The sequence below is a fragment of the Nipponia nippon genome, unplaced genomic scaffold (genome assembly GCF_047370975.1).
Source record: "Nipponia nippon isolate SJK-2023a ecotype South Korea unplaced genomic scaffold, ASM4737097v1 scaffold_6, whole genome shotgun sequence".
NCBI classification, from domain to species: domain Eukaryota; kingdom Metazoa; phylum Chordata; class Aves; order Pelecaniformes; family Threskiornithidae; genus Nipponia; species Nipponia nippon.
In genome coordinates this window covers 10121472-10146145 of record NW_028262380.1, presented here as the reverse complement: position 1 = coordinate 10146145, position 24674 = coordinate 10121472, and the positions used below count along the sequence as shown (strand labels likewise).

General features: G+C 39.1%; 1 protein-coding gene across 2 annotated transcripts in view; it reads left to right on the top strand.

Annotated features, from left to right (window-relative positions):
- ZFYVE28 (zinc finger FYVE-type containing 28) overlaps positions 1-24674 on the top strand; it is a 165856-nt gene that overhangs the window by 65703 nt on the left and 75479 nt on the right. For both annotated transcript variants that reach the window (XM_087737327.1, XM_087737328.1), the window contains exon 2: positions 13701-13841. In XM_087737327.1, the coding sequence (XP_087593453.1) occupies positions 13701-13841 (141 nt within the window). The remainder of the gene's footprint in view (positions 1-13700; positions 13842-24674) is intronic.

Here is a 24674-nt window from a genome sequence, read left to right as displayed (position 1 = left end):
GAAAACAAATAGGTACAAAAAAATCTGAGTTACGTTATATTAACATGTATGTTTGCAGTTTAAAAAAAAAAACCTATCAGTCTCCACAGCATTTTTTGAAAGGGACTGCTGTATTTCACCTATATTTTGATAAGGAAAAGCAACGTAGCTTTAGAAGTAGTAAAATATTCAGTACATGAGGAAACTGTTGCTTGACTAGGTAAGCTAACTGCTTGGAGGAATAACCTAAAGCATTTTACTATAGGACTTTTCAATTAATTGCTTTGAGTGTGTTTGCAAATTGCCACAGCAGTGCAAAATATGGGTCTCCTCTAAGTATTTCTCTGCAGTTGCTTGGGTCATATATATTAAAAGCGTGTTTTTTATTTAATAATGCCTTGAGATTTTTTTTAGATCATCATTGGTAGTCCGTGAAGTTCTGCAGGCATTTGCAGTCTGCAGACTTGCCCATTGCGTACATGCTGGGTATTGAAAATTAAAGCAGAGCTGTGGCTCAGATCTGGTGCAACAGTAACCGCTGCTGGAGGGAGCAAAACTGAAAAGGCTACAGGTATTGGAGCTAAATTCAGATGCAAGGCAGCTCGTCTGTGAAGTATCAAGTAAGGGCAAGAAAGAACTTTTTTAGTTCCGTAGGTTTGAACAGATGTGTCTCACCTTCAGAAGGGAATTGTATCACCATGCTCGTGGCACATCTAGAGGGGTCTTTCTGCAGCTCTCATCTCTGAACCTTTGAATGGAACAATCAAACATTGATTGGGCTGGAGGGAAACTTGACTCATTCAAGCAAAGACTGCAGTGGGGAAAGTACTTCCAAGTTCTGACCTCCATTTTGCATTTGTTATGCAAAACAGAAAAGCTTGAGCAGGAAAAAAAAACTGAGGGATGGGAGATAACAACTGTTATTTTTGCCTGTTTTGGAGCAAATTCCCATGTTTTAGGCAAGTAATGTGATCATGTGACTGTAGGCAGGACAGTTGTGTAAGTCAGGCTCAGTGCAGCTACTACCATTCATTTTCAGAGTAGTCTTGAGATTACTGGGAATAATTAAGAACTTTGATTTCAGAAATGTCAGAAAACTTTTTTGGCACTTTGGTTTTATGCTGATTATTTTCTTCAGAGAAAAAGATTCACTGTTTCTCAGTTGAAAAGCAATTAATGGCTTTGATCCTAGACTGCATGTACACTGAACTTTCTGTCAAGTGCAGTATTCACAGTAAAACCAATTGAACTTTTTAACCAGTTATGCCATTGAAATGTAAGCTATAGCTACTCCAGTAGGTGTTCTTCCTTAAGGCTTTGGAAGCACTGGAATTCTTTGCCCCATTACATGTGAAAAAAGTCATGAGTCTGCCTGTGATTTTGGTGTGTGTTCATTTCTGGAGTCTGGCTGAGGTTTAGAGCCTGTGTAGAGCCGTGGTGGTAGAGAAGGAAGTTCAGCTGTGCAGTAGGTGTCTACATTGCAAGACCTGCAGTAGGTGTCTACATTGAAACTGAAGTGAGTTGTACATGTATGAGTTAATATTTTTGCATTCCTTAAGCATGCTTCATTTTTCAAAGATCAGATTTCTCTTTCTTTTTTGGTGTCTCCAATGTAGTGTTGCTTTTGATGCTATTCTCAAATAGTTTGAATCATATTCTTGCCAAAGCATTGTAAATATTACAATAAGCATTACTGGTAATGCATTTCCTTGCTTTTAACAGCAGTTTTGCAATTAATCCCTTTTGTCATCTAGCATACTAGTGAAAATACTTGGCAACCAGAAGTTTGCAGAATGCCTTTGGGGAGAACCTGAACATGTGTAGTTATAACATGGAAGTGATACTGCTGATCAATAAAGAGTAACAGGCAATAGGCTGTATGTATTACAGCTTTCCTGAAAGCTGTTTTTGGGAATTTGACACTGGCATGGCATTCTTTTCTCTAAATTGGAGAGACATGGATTCAACAGATGTACCACTTGTTGGATAAGGAATTGGCTGGATGGTTGCATGCAAAGAGTTGCGGTCAACTGCTTGATGTCCCAGTGGAGATCAGTGATGAGTGGCGTTCCTCCGGTATTGGGACTGGCACTGTTTAACATCTTTGTTGGCAACATGGACAGTGGGATTGAGTGCACCCTCAGCAAGTTTACTAATGACACCAAGCTGTGTGGTGCGGTCAACACGCTGGAGGGAAGGGATGCCATCCAGAGGGACCTTGACAGGCTGGAGAGGTGAGCCCATGCGAACCTCATGAGGTTCAACAAGGCCAAGTGCAAGGTCCTGCACATGGGTAAAGGCAATCCCAAGCACAAATACAGGCTGGGTGGAGAATGGATTGAGAGCAGCCCAGAGGCAAAGGACTTGGGGGTGTTGGTTGACAAGAAGCTCAACATGACCTGGCAATGTGTGCTTGCAGCCCAGAAAGCCAATCGTATCCTGTGCTGCATCAAAAAAAGCGTGACCAGCAGGTAGAGGGAGGAGATTCTCTCCCTCTTCTCTGCTCTGGTGAGATCCCACCTGGAGTACTGCATTCAGCTGTGGGGTCCTCAGCACAGGAAGGATATGGACCTGTTGGATGTAGTCCAGAGGAGCGCCACAAAGATGAGCAGAGGGCTGGAACACCTCTGCTATGAGGACAGGCTGAGAGAGCTGGGGTTGTTCAGCCTGGAGAAGAGAAGGCTCCAGGGACACCTTATAGCAGCCTTCCAGTACGCGAAGGGGGCCTACAAGAAAGCTGGAGAGGGACTTTTTACAAGGGCATGTAGTGATAGGACAAGGGGTAATGGTTTTAAACTGCAAGAGGGGGTAGATCTAAATATAAGGAAGAAGTTCTTCAATATGAGGGTGGTGAGGCACTGGAACAGGTTGCCCAGAGAAGTTGTGGATGTCCCCTCCCTGGAACTGTTGGAGGCCAGGTTGGATGGGGCTTTGAGCAACCTGGTCTAGTGGAAGGTGTCCCTGTCCATGGCAGGGGGGTTGGAACCAGATGATCTCGAAGGTCCCTTCCAACCCAAACCATTACTATGATTCTGTGAATGTGGGAAAAGAAGCACCTCTTCATTAAATAGAAAGTACCGTAATTGTGTTGGTTTTTTATATTTACCTAAACAGGCAGCAAACAGGACTGAGGAACTTGATCTTGCCAGAAGAGACAATGTATGATTTTAAAATCCTTGTAAGAATCACTAATATGTAGTGACTAGAGGGTTTGGGGTTTTTTTCCTTTTTAATTTTCTCTCTCAATAAATGAATATAGAACTGTCCATCTTAGGAAAATATATACCAGAAAAGCATTCAGGAACCGTTTGGGGGCGGGGAAGACACAGAATAGCTGAAGACTGATACAGCTTATCTACCGTGCATGCTGATGAGGAGAAATGGTCAAACTGAAACTGTATGCTGAGCTGGCACAGAAAACAGGAATAGCTGTACAAACCCATTTGTTTCCCAGAAGAGATTTTCTGCGTGACCAGGAGACCAAGGACAGACTTTGAGGATATTGTCTGAAAAGACCCAGGAATGCCTAATTGAGCAAAAAGATTCAATTCAGCAGGGGCTGGGAGCAGGGACGCAGGTGAGCCTTCTCCCATGCACTGTCATCCGGTTAATTTACTGTCTTCCAGCAAATATAAGCTTCTTGTGTACTTGAATATATTTTGTTGTTGATGGACTGTTTCAAAAGTTTCTAGCATGGTTTAAAGTCCTATGCAGTCCTGCTGTTGGTCTGCCTGGTGCCTTTTTCATCTCTCTTCTTGCCTGCCTTCTGGTAATTTTCAAAGCCGCTATTCATGTTCAAGCACGCTTGGAAAAATGATACTAATCTCAGTATCAAGTCCTTAAAAGCAGTGAAGTTCCTAAAAGTTCCCTAAAACTTTAGATAGGTCCCTACATAAAGGAGGTGGGGACTTTCTGCAAAGAGAGATGATGCTCAGTGCTCCGACTGAAGGACTGTGTGTTGAATGTGTTCGTTATTAGACATGGATGAATCTCCACAGATAGGTGCTGTGGTGAGCACAGGACAAACATCAACTGAAGCTTGCTATTTTCTGGAAAACAGAATAGGAAACCTGGTTTGACTGATGATGGCACTCGGAAAGCTACTTGTTTATATGATTTAGCTGAAATAGTGGAAATAAGATCAAAAGATTTGCTTATGCAGACATTCATTTGAAGTTATTGTCAGAAGGCAGAAGCTGGGAAAGTTTCTGTGCTGAGGGCCTTAAGAGCAGTTTCTTTCATCACTGGGCTTGAACAGATGCGTTTCGGAACAAAGTTCTGATGAAACCTTTGTTGCAATGATTGATTGTGCTAGTGATATGATGCCAAGGTAGTTAAATCCTGAACATCTGGCAAGATGTTCAACCTGAGCTTATTGAAAGCCTCCTACAAGGCAAATGAGGTTATGTATGAGCAACTGTACACAGATGATTGTGCTTTTATTAAACTATGATACGGAACACCTCAGACTCATCATAAGCAAGTTTGCTGAGGCAAAGGAAAATAAAGATGCACTTTCAATATGAAGAAACCTAAGGAATGTGTTTTGCCTGTTCCTACCTGAGAAAGACTATGGAGTAACTCTTTTATCGTCAGCAGGCTTGAACTCGTTGCTGGGTCAGGTTTCCCTCTTGTTAGTTTTGTCTATGCCCTGATTAACTAAGACATTTATTTCATGATCCAGAAGTAAAACGCTGTATATAGCAGATTGTTCAAAACAGGTTGGTACTGAACAGTAAGGCAAAACTGGCGTTCTACCAGGTCTACTAAGCATGAGCAAAATACTGGAACTACAGACCTGGGAGGAAAATAAAACCCTATTGGGATATGTGCATGCTAAAACAAGATGAAGCTGAAAAGAGGCTGCAAAGCAGTCCTTCAACTGCACAGAGTGGGTTTTTTGAGTGTTTGGGGTTTTTTTTTGTTTGCATTTTTTTGGGGGGATGTGTGTGTTTGTTTTTCTTTACAATAGAAGTCTGATTCTGAAAGGAAAAAAGGGTATAGCAAACTAATAGTTAGGAGGACATTAATATTGAGGACATGTCCAAGTAGAGGTTGTTGTTTGCCTCAACGTTTAGGAATTGTTATCAATGATTAGGCACATCCATAAAACATGTTGTAATGTAACTATAGTGGGTTAAAAAGTCCTCTAACGCAGAAAGTTGTGAAGATGTGCAGCTTAGTAAGATGGAGGTTTTGCATTATTGGAGGAAAAATAGTTGGGTGCTGCTCCCAAATGCCACACAATTCCTCTGTGTAAGGGGGGGCTGTAGGTCTGGAATTGAACATAGTCAATCAACAAGCCCAGGACACTAAAATGGCTATTTGCCTCTTAATAGGTGACAAATCACTAAAAACACTGCAGAATCTATTTTGTTTGAAAAGATACTTAGTGTAATGTTTGAGTTTAAATACAAAAATCTAGACAAATCTGAAGCAAACTGCATAAAACCATTTAAAGATTAATTAGTCCATTTCACTATGTATCCTGACAAGCTGAATTTGCTGTTTCTAAGTAAATATTTGTTGTTTAAACTTGATGTTCTTGCAGCAGCTGAGAATGAAATGTGATTATCTTAAGGTCAAACTCTGGGAGATTAGCTGCAGGAGGAAGCTTTTGGTATGTGTTTTACAAGTTCAGTGGGGTCGGTTGACCTTGGCTGGCTGTTGGGTGCCCACCTAGCTGCTCTCTCACTCCCCTCCTCAACAGGCTGGGGGAGAAAATAGAATGAAAAAGCTCATGGGTCAAGATAAAGACAGGGAGATCACTCACCAATTACTGTCATGAGCAAAACAGACTTAATTTGGGGAAGATTGATTTCTTACTAATTAAAAATAGCCTGCCACAGGCTGGGGAAGGAGGTAGCATTGCAGGTCACCCACTTTTCACATGGAAGAAGTGGCTGCTCCATCACTTCTCATGCCTGCTTAGCGTGTTGGCTTCCCCACAGCCCGAAGTCTGTCGTCTGTCTTAGAAATCGAAGCTGCAATTCAGCTGCAGGCCACTCCTATTCATCAGAGTACGTGTCCGAAAGCTTAAGTAATAGGTGTTCAGCACATGCTTATGTCCTTCCCCCAGAAAATATGGATTTGAGCACATGCTTTTCTAGATTAGTATTATGAACACTCAAAAATAGAAACTGTACGATGACTTAATCCATCATGAGTGAAAACTGACTGTGTACCAGTCTCAAGTATTTGCTACTCTAGTTCAGTGTAACCACTTCCAGATTTTCCTTTTGGGGGGCTTGGTTTTATACCATTCTGTAGGGGAAAAAAAGAACTTAAATATGTTTGGGGAGAGTGTGCTAGTATTGCAAAAACTCATTGACCTGATTTTTGTTGTCCAATAAATCATTCTCTCACTGATTTTTTTTTTTTTGCTTAAAGTGCTGCTAGCATTTTATTGTGTTAACAACCTGTTCACCTGTCTTTCTTGCTTGTGTAATGGTATTCTGTAAATAAACACAGAGCAGCTGGCAAAGCTTTAGCCAGGCTGTAGCTTTTCTGACAGTGCTTGTTTTTTATGAAACCTCATGACCAATTACCAATCTTTGTATTCATCCTGGAGTCCCTTTTCTTATGCGTGTGCAACACCAGTTTAAGACTTCATTACATTCTACAAAATATGAACGTTGAGGGAATTTTTCCCCTTTTTTCCTTAACAGATAGCACTTCAGGTAGTCAGTAGATTTAAAAAAAAAAAAAAAAAAAAGAAAACCAAACAAAAAAGCCTCCAAAACAACTGCGTACTTGGAGTTGCAGAGTTCCTCTTTCATTTAATGTGAAGAAATATTTTCGCTACTGAAAATTTATAACGTTTGAATTTGACTATCAGAAATTTTGGCGAAGAGAATGATTGTTTCTTATTGTTATTAGCATTTGGAAATCAATGAAAAATTCAAAGGACCTGTCCAAAGGAAGGATGTGGGTACACTTGCTTATATGGGAGGTGAAAAATGAACTGATGTAACACCTTGCTGGTATCCTTTTCTGAAGAAATAGCTTAAATCTTTGGAACTAGTCACCTGCCAATTAAGCCTACTAGTGCAAATGTGACTGGTGTAGTCAGTGTTCAATTAGGTAAGTTTCTGTCACTAAGTCTGTTATTTTTCACACTGACAATGAATAAACTTGGGACTTTGTGCCTAAATCCTACTACTTTTGAACAAAACACTTTTTCCTGCTGTTAATGTTATGTGAGTCTTAGTTAAGTTTAGTTAGCTTAAAACTAGTTAGATGTAACATCAGTTGTAAGCTTTAAAAATACAATGTTGCCTCATCACTGGCTATATTTAAAATACTTAGGACCTAATTCTGCTTTGGGGTTCACAGAACACGTTGTCATCTCGTATACCAGTTGTTCTCCAGAATGTTAGGTGGTGTTTTCTCTACGCTGCAGAGTAGGAGTGAGTTCTTAACCTCTAGCCTTTCCAAATTCCCACCTCCAAGGGAATGTGCTTTCACTTGTGAAGTCCCCTTTCTTATTTCTGTGCTGTGCAGTAATTGTTCGTATTTGGCACTGTCTGATAATGGCAGCGTTTATTACAGGGAATGGAAAGTTTGAGGTTGATCCTCTTTGCCTGGGCATGTGACAATGCGTTTCTTTGTTTTCCCCGAAAATATAGTAGACAACAGATTTAGACTGAGAACAACTGGGCCTTCACTAATAGAGACATTTATACCACCCTTTCCCTTACCGAAGGGGGAATAAAGGAAGCTACAGAGATGAAAGACAGTTCCACTGATGTAAATGCCATGGCCTTTCTAAAAAACTTCTTGCTTTGGCCATTAGAGTTGTAGCATCAATTGTAGCAGAACAGAAATTGTTGAGCAGGCATTTGATGTTTGCTAGCCTTCTTGGCTCAGAAAGGGTAGTGTCCTGTGGCACCTACAGCATTAAAAGTATCGCACATGGACTGTCACCCAGGATTGTCCTGTGATTGTGAAAGCAGTAGCTGCAATGTGTAATAAAATACGTGTGCTTGTGTAAAACACACCTTTTACCGTTACCAAGTACTACTTGAAAAGTTACCCTGATAGATGTAGGTTTACTTTGTTCCCTTGTCAAAAAACAATCTGGATTTACCATCAGCAAAATGCATATAATTAATGCTTTTCCATATAGTTTCTTTCCATAGGGATTGAGTCAGGGTTTCTGGGTGTGTGGGAGATACATAAATGCTTAGTGCTGGAAAAGTGCCAGTGAACAAGGGAGATCTGGAGCCTTTCATCTCGGGTCCCTGTATTTTATTTTAAGCAGGGTTGGGGTTTAGCTGTTGTTCTGAAGCCTTTAGATCAGCAATTCAAAAATGGTGAATATTATTTTCCAGAGGATAACTGACAGGCATAAGAAGACAATTATATCACTAGCTGGGATCTTGCTCATCTGCATGGTTCCCTTGCTCCGGTCTGTTCTTTGGCTCATTTGGGACGATGATGTCTTCTGTCTCTTTTTGTGGTGGTGGTGGGGCTCTGTCCCTGTTGCGATGTCAGTAGAAGAAAAAGCCTGAACAATATCTCTGCTTCCCTGCAAAGGATCATGGAAACCTGGGGGAAACATTCCTTTTAGTGTTCAAGTTATGGGCTGCTGTCAGTTATGTTTATAAGATGACGTGTATTTTGTGTTACTCAAAAAAGAAGCAGCGTTGATACTTGAAAGCTGTTGTTAAAAATCACACAAAAGGTGCTTGCAATGTTGTTTTGAAAGGAGGAAATCCTCCCCAAGAAGAACCCTTATTTCTGGAAACGTGATTTTCAAGGCAATTCTTAAATTCCAGAATGACTGTATGGTTTGAGATAGATCTCTCAGCACTGGCTTCTGGCTTCTCGTTGTAGTATCAGTTTTCGGTCTAGCTGTTTACTTCTGTCCTGTGTTGAGAAGTCTGTGCTAGAATTTCTTCCTTTCCCAGTTAGTTGACACTTTTTTTAGCGACAGCTTCTGGTTTTGATAGACCAGCTTGTTTACAAGATGTGAGAATAGCATCTTCTCATCTGACAACATGCAATAAGTAATCTTATGGACTTGCTACTTATCTAATAACCCGTGGCTTACAGGTCTCTTAAATTAAGATGTTTTCCTTTTAGCATTCTCTTATAGTCCATATGAATTCTGATTGAAAAATCAAATCAGAATTCATTATGCAACAAACTGAACTAATCTAATCTTAATCACTATTCCTTGGTAGGACTTCATGGGCAAAAGCAGAGTGTAACCAGTTCAATAATTAATACAACTGTTTTGTGCTGACCTTGTGAATGGCAGGCAGTTGTCTTCTGATTTTGATCTCTGACCTAATGAGAGTTGTACCTAATAAAAAGTAAAAATCATTAAAAGAAGTATTCAGTGAGTGATCTTTCATAAAAAAAGATGAATGATGCAGTATTACATGACATGGCTAAATGTTAAAAATAAAGTAACTGATGGTGTGCTGGTTCTTGTATTTGTACTGACAGGAGTGATCATCAATGTATACCATATGAATCAGTATAATAAGTTATGATCCAGGTATGAAGTGATGATTTCAAATCTGTGGAGAATGTGCTCCAGTGGTATGGTGAATTACTCACTGGCAGTATAACTATGCAGAATACCCTGGACCATTTGGTGGGTTGAATCCTTTTGAATATTAGATGTGGAATATAAAGAAACATTAGACAGAAGGAATGCAGAGTGTGTTTATAGAATGAGACTCCGACCTGGATAGCTCACACTCAGGAGGGTGTTGGGATGGTAACAGATTTAAAACAACAATACCACCACATACAAAAAAACTTCCACACACCCCTGCACCCCCCCACCCCCCCCACCCCCCAAAAAAACACCAAACAAAAATCCCGCCCCCCCCCAATCCCCAAACCATATGTGCAACCTACAGTGGTGGTATGGTTGAAAGGGCTACTGCAGTCTGTGGATACAGAAATAGGCAAATAGAAGTAACATAAGTACTCAATACTTTAATGGAAAAAGGCAAAATGACCATATCTAGAAGTTGAAGTCCAGCAAATCAAAACAAGAGATTAGGTTCATTAATTTGATGGTAAATGTGATTAATTCCTGAAACAAACTACCAGGATAAGTGGTAGGTTTTCTGTTAGGTGCTTTCAATTGAAGTCATTCTATTAATTTGAGCAGCTGAGGATGGGAATTACTAATTCTTATTCTGCCAAAGAATAATAAGTAATTTGGATAGAATTATTTGAACCATATTTTGCATAAACTGAAAGTAAAAATTGGCATTGAGCATGGCACTATCTCTTATTTTCTGCTACCAATTGGAACAACTTGAATTCAGGAAGTTGTGGTTATTTGCTTTAAATGGCCCCCTGCTAAGAGATTGAGTTTCATGCAGCTTTGGCTTGCCAGGGACCATGTGTGATTGACACAATTAATCAAAGATCATGCTACTAATCCAGACCAAACATAACACAGTAGAGAGAACTCAATTAAAACTTTTGTTCCTCCAATTTAAAAGATCAGCCATGTGGGAGCTAAGTATCTTGGCCTTGCTTGTTTTGCTTGAGACCAGTATTATTAAATTGCCTTGTTTTGCTACTGCAGTCCAATTTAGATGCTTATAAGTCAGTAGTCATGCTTTGCCACAATTCCACACGTGAAATCCTACATCTTTGGTTAACAACTTTGTCTAGAAAGTTTTAATGGATGTAGATAAATGCTGAAGGAAAATGTAAAAATCAAAAATAAAAATAATTGGGTAGGGGAAATGCTGAAAGAAATGCTTTACTAAGCCTCACTTTATAAGCACAGAAATTTAGACCTAAACAAAATTAAATTTAGTAGTTCAATTATACGCTCTCCCGCTTATTATCATTCATTTTGAATTTTGTTTGTTTCCCGGACCATATATCGCAAGCTTTATCTTTCTCCCTGGGCACCTTTATATCAAGGCTATAGTGGAGACATTATTTAAGACTGTAAATTTTTGACAGCTTACACTTAGGGTACTAAACCTGCTTAATAAAAGACAACATTGAAAGTATTAAGAAGCAGCTTATGATTGGAAAGGCTCTCTATTTTGTAGAAAGTGGCTGCTTGAAGAAGAAGAAAAAAAAAAAAACCCTAGCGCTTTCATTACTGCATTTCAACTGCCTGAAAAGATGTTTCATTTCTGATTTGCCTCAGAGTTGGGGTGAAGTAGTGATGTAGGAAGCGGCTGGGCGGTGTGATGGCCCACAGCAATGGTAAGGGTAGCCTGAGATGGACGATATTTGTGCACAAATACGGCATGTAGGAACAGGAGGCAGTGCCTTTGTTTTCAGGGAGAATTGTTGGCTTGTTAGATTGCTGACTGAGAACCAATCCAGCATGTAACACTGAGGCAGTGTTTAGCATCACTTATAAGACTAAATCTTTTTCCTTAGGTCTTGCAGCAATAAAGTACTTGCGGTAGTTAACTCCTTGATCCTGCCAAGTGTGGAGGATGTATACTGTTCTCTTCCAAAGGTGTTAGTACTCTTGTTGGTCCTTTTCAGGGACTAAACAGCTGTGCAGGTTTTACTGCTGTTGTGCTATGAAGTCCTGAAAAGGTTTTTCTGCAGGATTATGTATCTTGTGGAGACTAAAATAGGGAGTTTAACAATATGTTGTGATACCTTCTGTTTAAATTTTTTTTAAGTATGAAACAAAAATAACTGCTTTTTTTTTTTCCTCCAAGTATTCCTGATGGGCATTTGTTGTGCTCTGACCACTTTTGAACCTGTGTTGCTGTTGGCAGAGGTTTGCTACTAATCTTTTTGTGTCTTCTGGCAAAGAAAAGTCCGGTGCTGCAGGACTGGGTGTACGTGAAGCACGAGATTCAGCTCTCTAGTATACCTTTATCATGTCTACTAGTGCTTTAAACCTGTGGTTTGCGAATGGCAGCATTTCTGATCCCACTGCACCATATGCCTATCCCTTAAGAACTTTGGTATTTTCTCCTTTCACAGTACTAGATATGGTTTGTGTTTCAGATAGAAAATGTTACGGTTCACAACGTAGACCTTGTTGTACATAACCTCAGTGTTTTTGTCCTTTGCCATTTGTTGCATTTGGTGATGTCTTTTAAAGTGATGTTATCTTCTGGTTTGCTGTTGACTAATTTCTTCGCTGTATTACACTTGTTTCTGTTGGTACATGTTTTGCTCTGATGTACTTATCTCGTACATCTTCATTAGTTGTAATTTTCATTTAAAATGTGTTGCTTCTTGGTAATTTCTATGCTTTTGCAATTTTTTGTTCGTTTACAAAAACAATGTTTTCTTTTACCCAATGTTTTTCTTTACCTGGAAGTTCTTCCCTATGTTAATTCTTTTTTTTTTCCAGTGTTTGAGACTTTGAGACTTGTTTGTGAATTGCTTCCATGCAACTTCATCTTTATTTTTACTGGTTCTATACCTAACCTGGGCCTTCTAGAAGTATTTTTGTGTTGCTTCATTCTTAGGTGCATTAAGAATCAATTTCAGATACTTTGTAGCTATTTGTTTTCTGTAGTATCAGGTGCTCTTTCTTTCATCTAGTGGTGACTAATTCTAATTCCCAGTCTACAGTTAGTAGTCTTAATATTTCTTACACTTGTGATTAAAAACAACTATTTTCATTTTATACTCATCTCTTGCAAATCTCGTGTATATTTTACTGATGACTACTTTAGAATAATATGAGGTGGTGCTTATCTGAGCCCATGAATGTTTCACCAAGTTGCTGGCACATACAAAAAGCTACTCCCTCCTTCCTCCTACTTGTATCTCCACTCTCTTTTAACAGTCAAAATTCTTATCTCCTCCCTCCACACACACTGATCTTTGTTACTTTTCCAGTATTTTAATAAAAGATTTCAGCTTTTTTAATGATCAGAATTTCCAGTTGTTAATATTAAGAAAACAAAAAAAAACAACCAACCTTTTATGGGGTAAACTTTTATTATTAATATTTCTCAGTATTTTTGATGATGAATTCCTTTATTCTTCTGTTCTTTCTATTATAATTGCTGTTCTGTTTTAATGTGGCCAAAAATCCATATTGATAATTCTGTTCTTTCCCCCTTGGAAGACTTTTGTGGTGTAGTTTTCTCTCTGTGTAATGCCTCGTTTAGTCATGTTATTTGCTTTGTGAAGTCTTTAGATCTATTTGCCCCTGGTAATGTATCTAGTAGATTCAGTACTTTCCCCTTCTGTGACTTGATTCTTGTGATCCTCAAAGTGAGGATTCTGACCAGGTAACACCGTGCCTCATGTTGCAGGCGTTACCGCATCGTGTTGCAGGGGTTACCACACTGCTTGGTAGGTGATCACATTGCTTGATGGATTTGGGGGGTTTTGTTTGTTTGTTTTAACTTGGAAAGCAACTTTGTCCTGTTTTGCCTAGGACTGAAGTGTACTTTTGTTTAATAAACAAAACTTGTGGTTCAGTTGTTTGCTTCACCGAATAATTATGCCACAAGTAATGAGAATGCTGGGATGGTTTTGGAGATAATGGTAGCTGAGTAATGCCCCAAGTTTGTTATGTGACGGATTTATTTTCTTCAAAATTTGTGATTGTGCTTAAATGTCTCAAGATCGTTCTTTTCTGTGCTGCCACACTACTCATCTGGCGTAAGTGTAAAAAAAACCAAAGCAAAACCGAAACACCAAAAAAACAACAAACACAATAAATATAACTAGCTGAAGTGTTTTTTTTTATTCACAAAAATAATGTAGTATTTTATATGTCTCTGTCTTTGCAGAGAACAGACCCACAGCTCCTTGCTCAGTTCTACTACGCTGATGAGGAACTAAATCAGGTAGCAGCTGAACTGGACAGTTTGGATGGAAGAAAAGACCCACAGAGATGTACGCTGCTAGTCAACCAGTTTCGCTCTTGTCAGGTAAGCAAAATGGCACCTTCCTGATTTCACTGACATTTTTCTGTGCGTTAAATGTATTACATTATTATTTAATGTATTAATTAGTTTTTATTGTCAAATCCCTTTAAAATGAACCTTTGGTAGATGTATGCCCTTCCTTAGCTTAAAGGGTATATTTTTGAAAACACTATGCATAAATTAAATCAACTATGTCTTGTTTAAGTGTGCGTTGATGCTTTCCCTTAAGAACACGCATTGAAAGCAGTTTCCTTTATATAAAATAAGGAGACAGAGCTTACTAGAACATGAGAAATATTTCAAAATTGCAGGCAGTATAAAGTAGCCATGTCTTTTGTAGATGCTCAGCTTTCGTACTTCATGAATCTGATAGCTTTTCATTAGTAAATGAACTACGTGAAGACAGCTTTTAGCTTTGCTGATTTTGGGGTGAATATTATTTGCTTCATGTACAAAATCTTGAAGATGAGAGGAACCACTGAGGAACTAAGCAAAAGAGGGGTTTTATTTGTAAATTATTTCAAAAGTATTAATCTGTCTTGAAGTTCCTGTTGTATAATATAGTTCACCTAAAAAGAGATTCCTGGTAGTATTTGCTGAAAGTATGGCTGTACTTTGCACAAGACTTGAAGGGAGAAGAACCAGAGACTGCAAAGACCAATTCAGTGAAGTCTAGCTCTCTAGCTTGGATGGTTTTGTGGTTTGATTTATTAAGAAAAACAATTCAGAAATTGAAAAACAATCGAGTAAGTATAACTTTCCCTGTCATGCTGTATGCCATTCTACACCAAGTTTTTCAATAACTTTTAGAGATAAACTACTTTTGTGGTACACTTCATACTTGCATGAATGCTTTGATACTTCTCCCAGTCACACTCAAGAAAAACACTTTAAACAGAAGTAGGCTCAAGTCCAGAATACACCACGCTTAGGTGGTAGGAGGATTTTGTATGAAAAGTAAATGCTGTCAACTCAGGACGATTCTAAGTGGGAAGACTGTAGTAATAAACATTCATTTACATCTCCACCAAGTGAAAAATGGCAGTTAAGTATAAAGGATGTATTTTGATTCACTCCTTGCTAGAATTTCTTACTGTGAGTAATAGTAAAATGTACCAAACATCATTATGTGGAAAAATTTCATCACTAATCAAGTTAAGATGAGTCCGGTAATAAGTTAGCTGAATCTGTTGAAAAGAGAAGTTGGGTATTATGTGCTTGCTTGCAAGAAAACTAAATGTAAAAAGTGCAGTTTTTTGAAGAGTGCTAACAGAGAAAGAGTTGACAGTCAATATATTGTTATGTCAGAAACAATTTTAATACTTCTGTCTACTTTGAATATCTTCAGTTTCCCACTGTACGGTCACTAGAGAAAAATGTGGAGTTTAAGGATTTACCAAACTGGAAACTGTGAGTTTAGTAAACAGTCAAAATTCAGTGACTTGGAGGGGAAAAAAATAGGGGCGAGAGTTACCTTGAAAGGTCATTGACTTTAGTCTTCTGTGTGATGGATCAGCTGTACCTAAATCCCTTCTCACAAATATTTATCTGACTTGTTCTTACAAACCTCCAGTAATGGACATTCCACAAACTTTCTAGGCAAATTTTTTCCAGACTGTTTCATTAGGAAAGGTTTTTCTGATAATAAGGATGGAAGAACAATATAATGGTGCAAGATAATGTCCTTGTTTGTTGTTTTATCTCTGGAGATGACAATTTATTCCCTGTTTTTCTCTGCAGGTGCATGGGCTTTCTGATTTTGTTTCTTGTAGTATAGGCAGACCTGAGGAGCTGTTCTGTTTAAAAAGTAGCTTCTCTGAAAGTTTCACCTGTAGGAATGCAAGAAATTCAGACTCTTGATAGTTCCTTGGTCAGTTCGCTTGGCTTGTTATACAGTGACTCACCACCTTGTGACTCTTTATACCTTCTGATGCCTGGTAATTTCTTCTTTTCATTTGTCAAACAGATTGCTGTTGCTAAAACAATCTGTTGCTGGAGCTTAAAGAAAAGATGGAGATGGTTTTATTTTTTTCATGTAGCTATTTTTGTAATTTCTAATTTTCAGAGTTCTGCAGAATAGGTCAGATCATCGTCAAATGTCAAAAATGGTTTTGCTAATTAGGACTTACATTATTTTGCAATACTTTGTGTAAAAGCAGTGGTTTTTTTGTTTTTCCTTTTAAGAATTTGTTGTGTAAATGCCAAACAAGAGAAGGAGCAGTATTTTAGTAAGGATTCAGAATGTAGGTATTTGCTAATCAAATATTGCATGGTAAGAGGAAAAATTGGTTTTACCCTATGGTACGGTGGAGTTTGAGGAAGATGGAGAACCAACAGCCAGGCCTGGGGTCAAAATGGTTGTAATGGAAGGGTGTGCATGTGAAAGTAGGATAGTACCGACATTGTGCAATACCTCTGTGACATCTGCAACAGCAATCACACGATTCTGAGACTTTTTTTTTTAAGAAATGTGCTCTTTCTGGCTTTTCAAGTAATGGTTTTGAAAGGGAACTTGTGACCACAGTACTTTTTTCCAGTTATGGCAGCCTATTATAAAAATGACATCCCTTGTTTTGCTTTGGTGATTGCATGTCAATGGTAGAATATTATAAGAACCTGTTTATTAATACAGTATTTTGCATTTATTGTGTGGTTAGTACCTGTGCAACAGAATAAACCACTTCTTCCTCTAGTGGTTTCCGTTAAAATTAACAATAACTTAAGTGTGCAGAGATGCATGATGAAAAGCTATGTAAGTTTTTCATAAATGAAAAAAGGGTAGGTAGGATGTCGTACTTTTGGTTTGCTGAACTTGATTGATGGTAATAGAGGGAAAGTACTTTTTTTTCTTAAGGAAAATGTGTTTGCATCTGTGAATCTTTTGAGTAATATGCAATGCTGGTTCATCTGAGGGTTTTTTCCCCTGCAACACAAATAATAATCTGAAGGATTTTTATATTAGGATTATAATAAGGTGGCCTTTTCTGTGCTGCTCCCAACATCACACGGTATTGAATTTCATAAGAAGTAATGGCATTTTGTGTACTTTTTAATTAATCACTCATGCATTTGCAATCATTCTCTAAATTAATTTGCCTTGATCATTGCTATTTTCACATTGATTAATATCTTGTTACTTGAGTTGATAAACTGGTTTAAAACAATTTCTCAGCCATTTAAATGGAATTAGGTTTAATGTTGCATATTACGGAACTACATTGGTTTTGTTTAAGAGTAAAGAGTAAAAAAAACTCATTTGTTTGTAACCCAGAGATTTTGTTAGGACTTGATAGGGAAACACTGAACCTGTGTTTAAGTACTCTACATTGTGAAAGTGTTTTTGGGATCATAGTACTTGCTTGCTGTTTCAGTACACTGAGAGTTATTTCTCCGCATATAGTAGCGAGGTCTGAGAATAGCATGGGTCAGTTCCCAGCATGGTTTTATCAAAATTATTCCTTGAACTGCAGATTGTGTCTCAGCAATGAGTAATTTGATCTGCTAAAGGACACTAGGAAGGAATTTGCCCCTGTCAGGGCACTGACCTGAAGCAAACCATAGACTTTGCCTGGCTGTCTTACACCTTGCACTGTGCCACAAAATAGTAAAATGGGGAATTTACAATATTTGTGAAACATGACTGTTTCTGGCTCACTGGTAGGAGTGATTGACGCTGCGTTGACTGGTAGCATATTATACTGGCTCTTCACTCTTCCTGCTGTTTGCCTGTTTGGGAAGCACCTCTTGAATTACTGGAATTGGCAATCCAGTGTTTTCAAGTTGGCTATCAGCAGTTAGTTTGCTGTAACATTAGGTTTTAAAATGTAGCCTATAGTGGGCTGCTTCATGCATAGGTCACTCCTCCGTATAGCGGGTGAGAAGCAGACACCTATGAATCTGAACCTCATTATCTATCACAGCATAAGTTAATGTTGCTGAGGTATTAGAGCCCTTAGAGAAAGCTGAAGCATATTTCAGTGTTATCATCACTTGTCTGTCTCAATTTCTGTAGCAATATAAAATACATGGTGAATGTTATAAAAAATGCTGTGTTTCAACCAGACTTATCTCCATATTTCTTCCAGCTCAATTTAACAACTGAAAGCATCGTTGAGATGAGTTGAGATTCAAGTGTCAATGAAAACAAAGCTTTGCCCTTATCATAAAGGAGTACGTGTTAGAGTGGTTCAAACCTACGGGGTGAAGGAGCTTACTGTCGTGTGTGGAAAGAGGGTAAAACTGGGCTGTGGGAAACAATAAGTAATAAGATGGTAGAGGGTAAAATGCTGCCAGGAGCCCATCTGGGGAATCTCCTTTGTCAGAGTGGCATGCTAAAATCATAGAATCATAGAATGGTTTGGGTTGGAACCTTCGAGATCATCTGGTTCCAACCCCCCACCATGGGCAGGGACACCTTCCACTAGACCAGGTTGCTCAAAGCCCCATCCAGCCTGGCCTTGAACACTGCCAGGGATGGGGCATCTACAGCTTCTCTGGGCAACCTGTTCTAGTGCCTCACCACCCTCATATTGAAGAACTTCTTCCTTATATTTAACCTAAATCTACCCTTTTGCAGTTTAAAGCCATTACCCCTTGTCCTATCACTACATGCCCTTGTAAAAAGTCCCTCTCCAGCTTTCTTGTAGGCCCCCTTCGCGTACTGGAAGGCTGCTATAAGGTGTCCCTGGAGCCTTTTCTTCTCCAGACTGAACAACCCCAACTCTCTCAGCCTGTCCTCATAGCAGAGGTGTTCCAGCCCTCTGATCATCTTTGTGGCTCTCCTCTGGACCCACTCCAACAGGTCCACGTCCTTCCTGTGCTGAGGACCCCAGAGCTGGACGCAGGGCTCCAGGTGGGGTCTCACCAGAGCAGAGTAGAGGGGCAGATTCCCCTCCCTTGACCTGCTGGCCATGCTTCTTTTGGTGCAGCCCAGGATGTGGTTGGCTTTCTGGGCTGTGAGTGCACATTGCCTGCTCATATTCAGTTTTTCATCCACCAGTACCCCCCAGTTCTTCACTGCAGGGCTGCTCTTAATCCACTCATTGCCCAGCCTGTGTCCATGTTTGGGATTGCCCCGGCCCATGTGCAGGACCTTACACTTGGTCTTGTGGAATCAAAATCAAAATTTTAATTGTAAAAAAAAAAATAATAATAAAATAATAATTATTTACTCTTCATCTTTGAAATATGCTTTTTGCATATCTTAAAAGCTTAAAAACATTATTTGCTTTCTGAAGCTGCAGATGGATGGATTAGACAAGTCTGCAAGTGGGGGAAGCTGTTCATCTGACACTCCTTAGTGTTTCATTGAAGCAGTGATGATGATTGATAATGGGTCACTTTAGGAGGTAGTTACCAATTTCTGCCTGATACAAGGGAACCAGCCAGGCTGTCTTTCACCTCAGCTTGCACCATGTACATGGGTAGATTTCTAGATTGCTTTTTTCTTTAATTTAAAAAGAAACCAAAACAACACCGCTACACACAATGCTGAAGTTGTTGGAGGGTTTGCTAAATGCCTAGTACAATTTCCCACGTGGAGGAGAACCATGACTGAGCTGCAGTGAACTCTGTCATAGAACTTGTGTGGATTTCTCTGTAGTGGGAAATGGAAAGGATCTTCAGAGTGTGACTTTTGCATTTTTTTTTTTAATACATATATTTAAAAATAAATAAAAGTTGGTGTAGCATGGAATGACAACACAGGTGGCCATCAATAATGCACAAGGGTGAAACTGAAGCTAGGTTGACAAGTTGCTAAATAATGAAAAGGGAACTTATCTTTGTATACAAAATACAATTAATTTTTTATCAGTGAAAAAGGGGATGTGATTATATTAAATGGTGCATGCTGGGGAAGCCATAGGTTGTTATTGAAGGGCCTGTGATGTGAGATTATGCTGCACCATCTGCTCACAATGACCGCATTCATTGCATGCAAACTCCTGTGGAAAAACACCATCTTTGGTGGAAAATGAGGTAGTCATCCATTTAAAACATGAGGATATAACAGGAGAGCAAGATTAATATTTTATCTTCAATTAGAACAGTATTCTTTCTGGTTTTTGGTCCAGATATCACAAGTTTTGTTCAAATTAACAAAGATAAAAAGCTTTTTTTTTTTATAGAAGGCTTCTAATTTCCGAGGTTATGAAGTCTTCTAACATTCTACTTAAAAAGATAAGATGATGTTTCATTTCTTAATGCATGATTATCTGCCCTAGATCATACTTTTTATATTAAGAAAACTTGACATATTGGTATCTTGATTGAATATTGACATAGTGAACCTGAGACACACTGGTGTAATTCCCAGAACATTTGAAGGCCAAATGAGGACAGTGGAGCCAGGTAATTTTAAAACTGACTTTTCTCAGCATTTGTGAAGTATGAGATTCTACCAGATCCACTTCTGTAGGAATTAATGTAATGTGATGTGTCTGACTATCAGGGGCTTTATAGGTCTTCCACATTCATCAACGGTGCCATTAGAGAATTGCTGTCAGCTCTGCTATATTTCTCCTTTTTAATTTTTTTTTTACTGTTGCAAAGAAGGATAAATTCTTGTATCAGCCACTGAATAGTTCATGTAGTCTCATGACTTAAATATGCTGCGATTTGCGTTCTTTCCTCCATATACACATGGTAGCACCACGTTAGCAAGATCAGCAATACATGCAAATTATTTGTTTGGTGATATTTCCGTACGTGGGATTAAGTCTGTTTTCTTCCATTAGAAGCTTTTTTCACTTAATCATATAAGAAAAACAACTTCCTTTCATTTAACTTTTTTAGTGCTGGGGAAGTACGATAAGAAAGACAAGAAGGCAAATTATTTTTTAAAGACAGTTCTTAGCAGTGGAATTTAATTTTCATTGTGACCCTAACATACTTAAAAGTTAAAATAAAGGCTGGCTTTATATGAAATAATTCATAAATCATCAACTATTTCATCTCTTTTCAAGGGTTATAACACCAACAATATAATACTGTGTGTGTATATATATTTCAAACATGAATAATAGATGAAGAATATTTTGTGGAATATTGTGCAACCTTGTTTTCTCATGTGTTAAGTTGTCATAAGTAAGTTTTCATCAAACAAAAGGAAGCCTTTAAAGGTTTATCTACATATATATGTATACACATATATTATGCATTGGGTGCAACAAGGACTTCTACATCTTAGAAGGAGGGATTACAAAATATTTTGGGAGTTGAGAGAATAGATGAATTTCAGACTGCCCTATTGTTACTGTTAGTGTATAATTTAACAATAAACTGCTAATTGAATGGCCGAAGTTCAAGGTGATGGGAAGAAAATAAACTGTTACCCATTAGGTAGCTTATTCAGTCATTGTAACTTTATAATTAGACAGAGAGGAGGAGAAGCTTAAATAGTTCAGTCGTGACTCCCAAGTTCTTTTTGTGGTGTAAAGATACTGTCTTCTGCCTCAAACTTACACTTTGGAAAGAATTTGTTAGCTCGTTGCATTTTTTTCCATCAAGAACATGAGCAAACTTTAAGACAGTAATTTTAAAGAATTGTTCATTTTTGAAAGAATTACATGTATTAGCAAGTTACTATTGGTTCAGAGAAGTAAGAAATGGTTGATATGAAAACAGCTTGTGATAAGAGTGTGATGTCGGCGAGCGGACATTGGATAGTGGGCTTTGTTACGACGTGCTTTTGCATGACTTGCACACAAAAACTTATCATTTTAAAGGCTTTGGGAAATAAATACTTGTGTGAAATGAATTATGCACAAAGTGTGCTGTGTTGGTTAAGAACCTTTTTGCTTATGCCATCTACTCTCTCCTGCTGGATTTTCAGTTTTTACAGAGTAGTGCTAGTTTTTCAACACTTTTAAAAGTAGTGTTGAGATGAACAACAGCAGTATTACCCAAGTACATGGTTCTTACGGGTGTGAAGCAAATAAAGCTAACTTCTTTTATATGCCCATACTGCTCCTTGTTTCATAGTTCAGAAGAAAGCCCAGAATTTAATTTAAAAAATGTAGTGCTCTTGATACTACCATATGATGTACACAATATAAATTCTTGGTTTTGCCCTGAGAATACATTTTCAGTTCTCAAGGTTTCTGTGCATGAAGATTACTTAAGCAAATACCAAGCAACAGATATCTGTATTCTTTGATTTCTCAGGTGCCCCAGGGTATCTGTAACTACTGCTAAAGTCGTTGTTGTTCCACTTATACAGTGCTCATAATAAAACAGCAGAGTAGTTCATGTAGAAGCGTAAGTGATCATCTTTAGGCTGCAAAGCTTGTTGAATTGATTTGTGCAACTAAGGCACTGAGATAAACTGTCTTATTGATGTAAGCTCTTGTAATTTTTGCTTTAGAATTGTTCTGATACTGTGAGATCTTTTTGGTTTTTATTGTTTTTTTTTTTCTGGTTAGGTCTGATGTAGTCTCATAGAATCATAGAATGGTTTGGGTTGGAAGGGACCTTTAAAGGCCATCTAGTCCCACCCCCCTGCAATAAGCAGGGACATCTTCAACTACATCAGGGTGCTCAGAGCCCTGTCCAACCTGACCTCGAGTGTTTCCAGGGATGGGGCATCTACCGCCTCTCTGGGCAACCTGTGCCAGTGTTTCACCACCCTCATCGTGAAAAATTTTTTTCTTGTGTTTAGTCTAAATCTACCCCCCTTTAGTTTAAAACCATTACCCTTTGTCCTTTTGCAGCAGGCCTTGCTAGAAAGACTATCCCCATCTTTCTTGTAGGCCCCCTTTAAGCATTGAAAGGCCGCAATAAGGTCTCCCCGCAGCCTTCTCTTCTCCAGGCTGAACAACCCCAGCTCTCTCTGCCTGTCCTCATAGCAGAGGTGTTCCAGCCCTCTGATCATTTCTGTGGCCCTCCTCTGGACCTGCTCCAACAGGTCCATGTCCTTCCTGTGCTGAGGACGCCAGAGCTGGACGCAGGGCTCCAGGTGGGGTCTCACCAGAGCAGAGTAGATGGGCAGAATCACCTCCCTCACCCTGCTGGCCGCACTTCTTGTGATGCCTTCTGAGCATTATGTTGATCAACATGTATCATGTTGATAGAGGGTACAGTTGGCCTTCTGGGCTGCAAGCGCACATTGTCGGCTCATGTTCAGTTTTTTCATCCACCAGTACCCCCAAGTCCTTCTCAGGGCTGCTCTCAATCCCTTCACTCCCTAGTCTGTACTGATACTGGGTGTTGTCCTGACCCAGGTGCAGAACCCTGTACTTGGCCTTGTTGAACCTCATGAGGTCACACAGGCCCACTTCTCGAGCTTGTCCAGGTCCCTCTGGATGGCGTCCCAACCCTCAGGCGTGTCAGCTGCACCACTCAGCTTGGTGTTGTTGGCAGACTTGCTGAGGGTGCACTCAATCCTGCTGTCTGTCATTGAAGATATTAAACAGTACGGGTCCCAATACGGACCCCTGAGGGACACCACTTGTCACCAATCTCCGTCTGGACATTGAGCTGCTGACCCTCTGGATGCAACCATCCAGCCAATAAACAAACATGGATGAATTCTAGCAGGCTTGCAGAGTCGTGTCTACTTTTGACTTGTGTGATAACTGGGATTAAAAAATATTTTCCATTTTCACACATTCCTGCAAACCTCTGGCCTCAGTGTCAGCCCTGTTTATTATTTTTACTATTGTCTATAGAGGTTTTGCAAATTTGACTGGAAAATAATTTAACCCTGTAGCTGTAATGTGAGGAGTTCTCTCAGTAGGTCTAATTAACATATTTGTGGTTGTCTGGCTTATTCTGCAATGCAAATAAGAGTCTAAAAGTACATCATATTTTATAATTTAGAAAATAAAATTTTGAGGGCCTTTCTCAAGAAGGAAGGCAGGATTATCTTTACGTAAATTTTTTAGGAGATCCTTAAAACACTCGTTTAAAATATACAGATAGTAGAAATGATCCTAGGTGTGGACACTTTGTGTTAGAATAGAGGTCTCCAAAGATCTGGGTCTGCAGTTTTGAGTTGAACTATTGTTGCATATAACTCTTTATTAGTAGTGTCATACCATATTGGCCTTTCTTTGTCTTTTGTCTACAGCTGCAGAACTTCAACATCTCTCAATTAACTCTGTATTCAGTGAAATCATATGTTCCATTGTTTTTTGATGCAAAGTGTGTTCTTACTCTACTAGCAGGTAAAGGCTTTTAAATCTACCAGTGCTGTGGATTGGCACTGCTAGGTTTTATAACTGTGTTAATGGAAATGCATAGAGTGATTTCACAATAAAAATTTATGTAAATTTGGGTGCTTTTGGTCAGAGTCCTATGATGACTTTAGCAGCTGTGCATGTGGATTGCCCAGTCTTTGATTCAAGCAAGCCCTTGGGCAGTTGGTAGAAATGTTATAAACATTTTCGTTTCAGTAAATCTCTTAGCTTTATTGCTTGGATATGTGGTTGAGTATGGGCAAACAAGATAAATAAACTTTGATTTTATTAAAAAAATCTGCACAAACACATATTTCTGTGTTATCACACCTAATTCCTTAGGCATAATTCCATGGTCCATTGGCAGTGTCAATTTAAAGGTTTGCCTTTCTAAATTTACACTATTCTTGTTCCTATCCCCAGACTTCAGTGTGGCACCCCCTCAAGGCACAGCTTCCCATTAGCTTACACTGATGTGAGACTATGCTGCCATCAAAAGAGGCAGCCTTGATTGTCCTTTCTTCCTTCCAGCACCGGTCTGTGTGCTCCAGGAACCCCGGCTCGTGTTCCAGCAGTGAGTGAATGGCCACGGAGTGGGTGGGATCATCTGGAAGCCTGGCTGTGGAGGAGGCTTTGGTGGGGTTGCTGTATCTCAGCC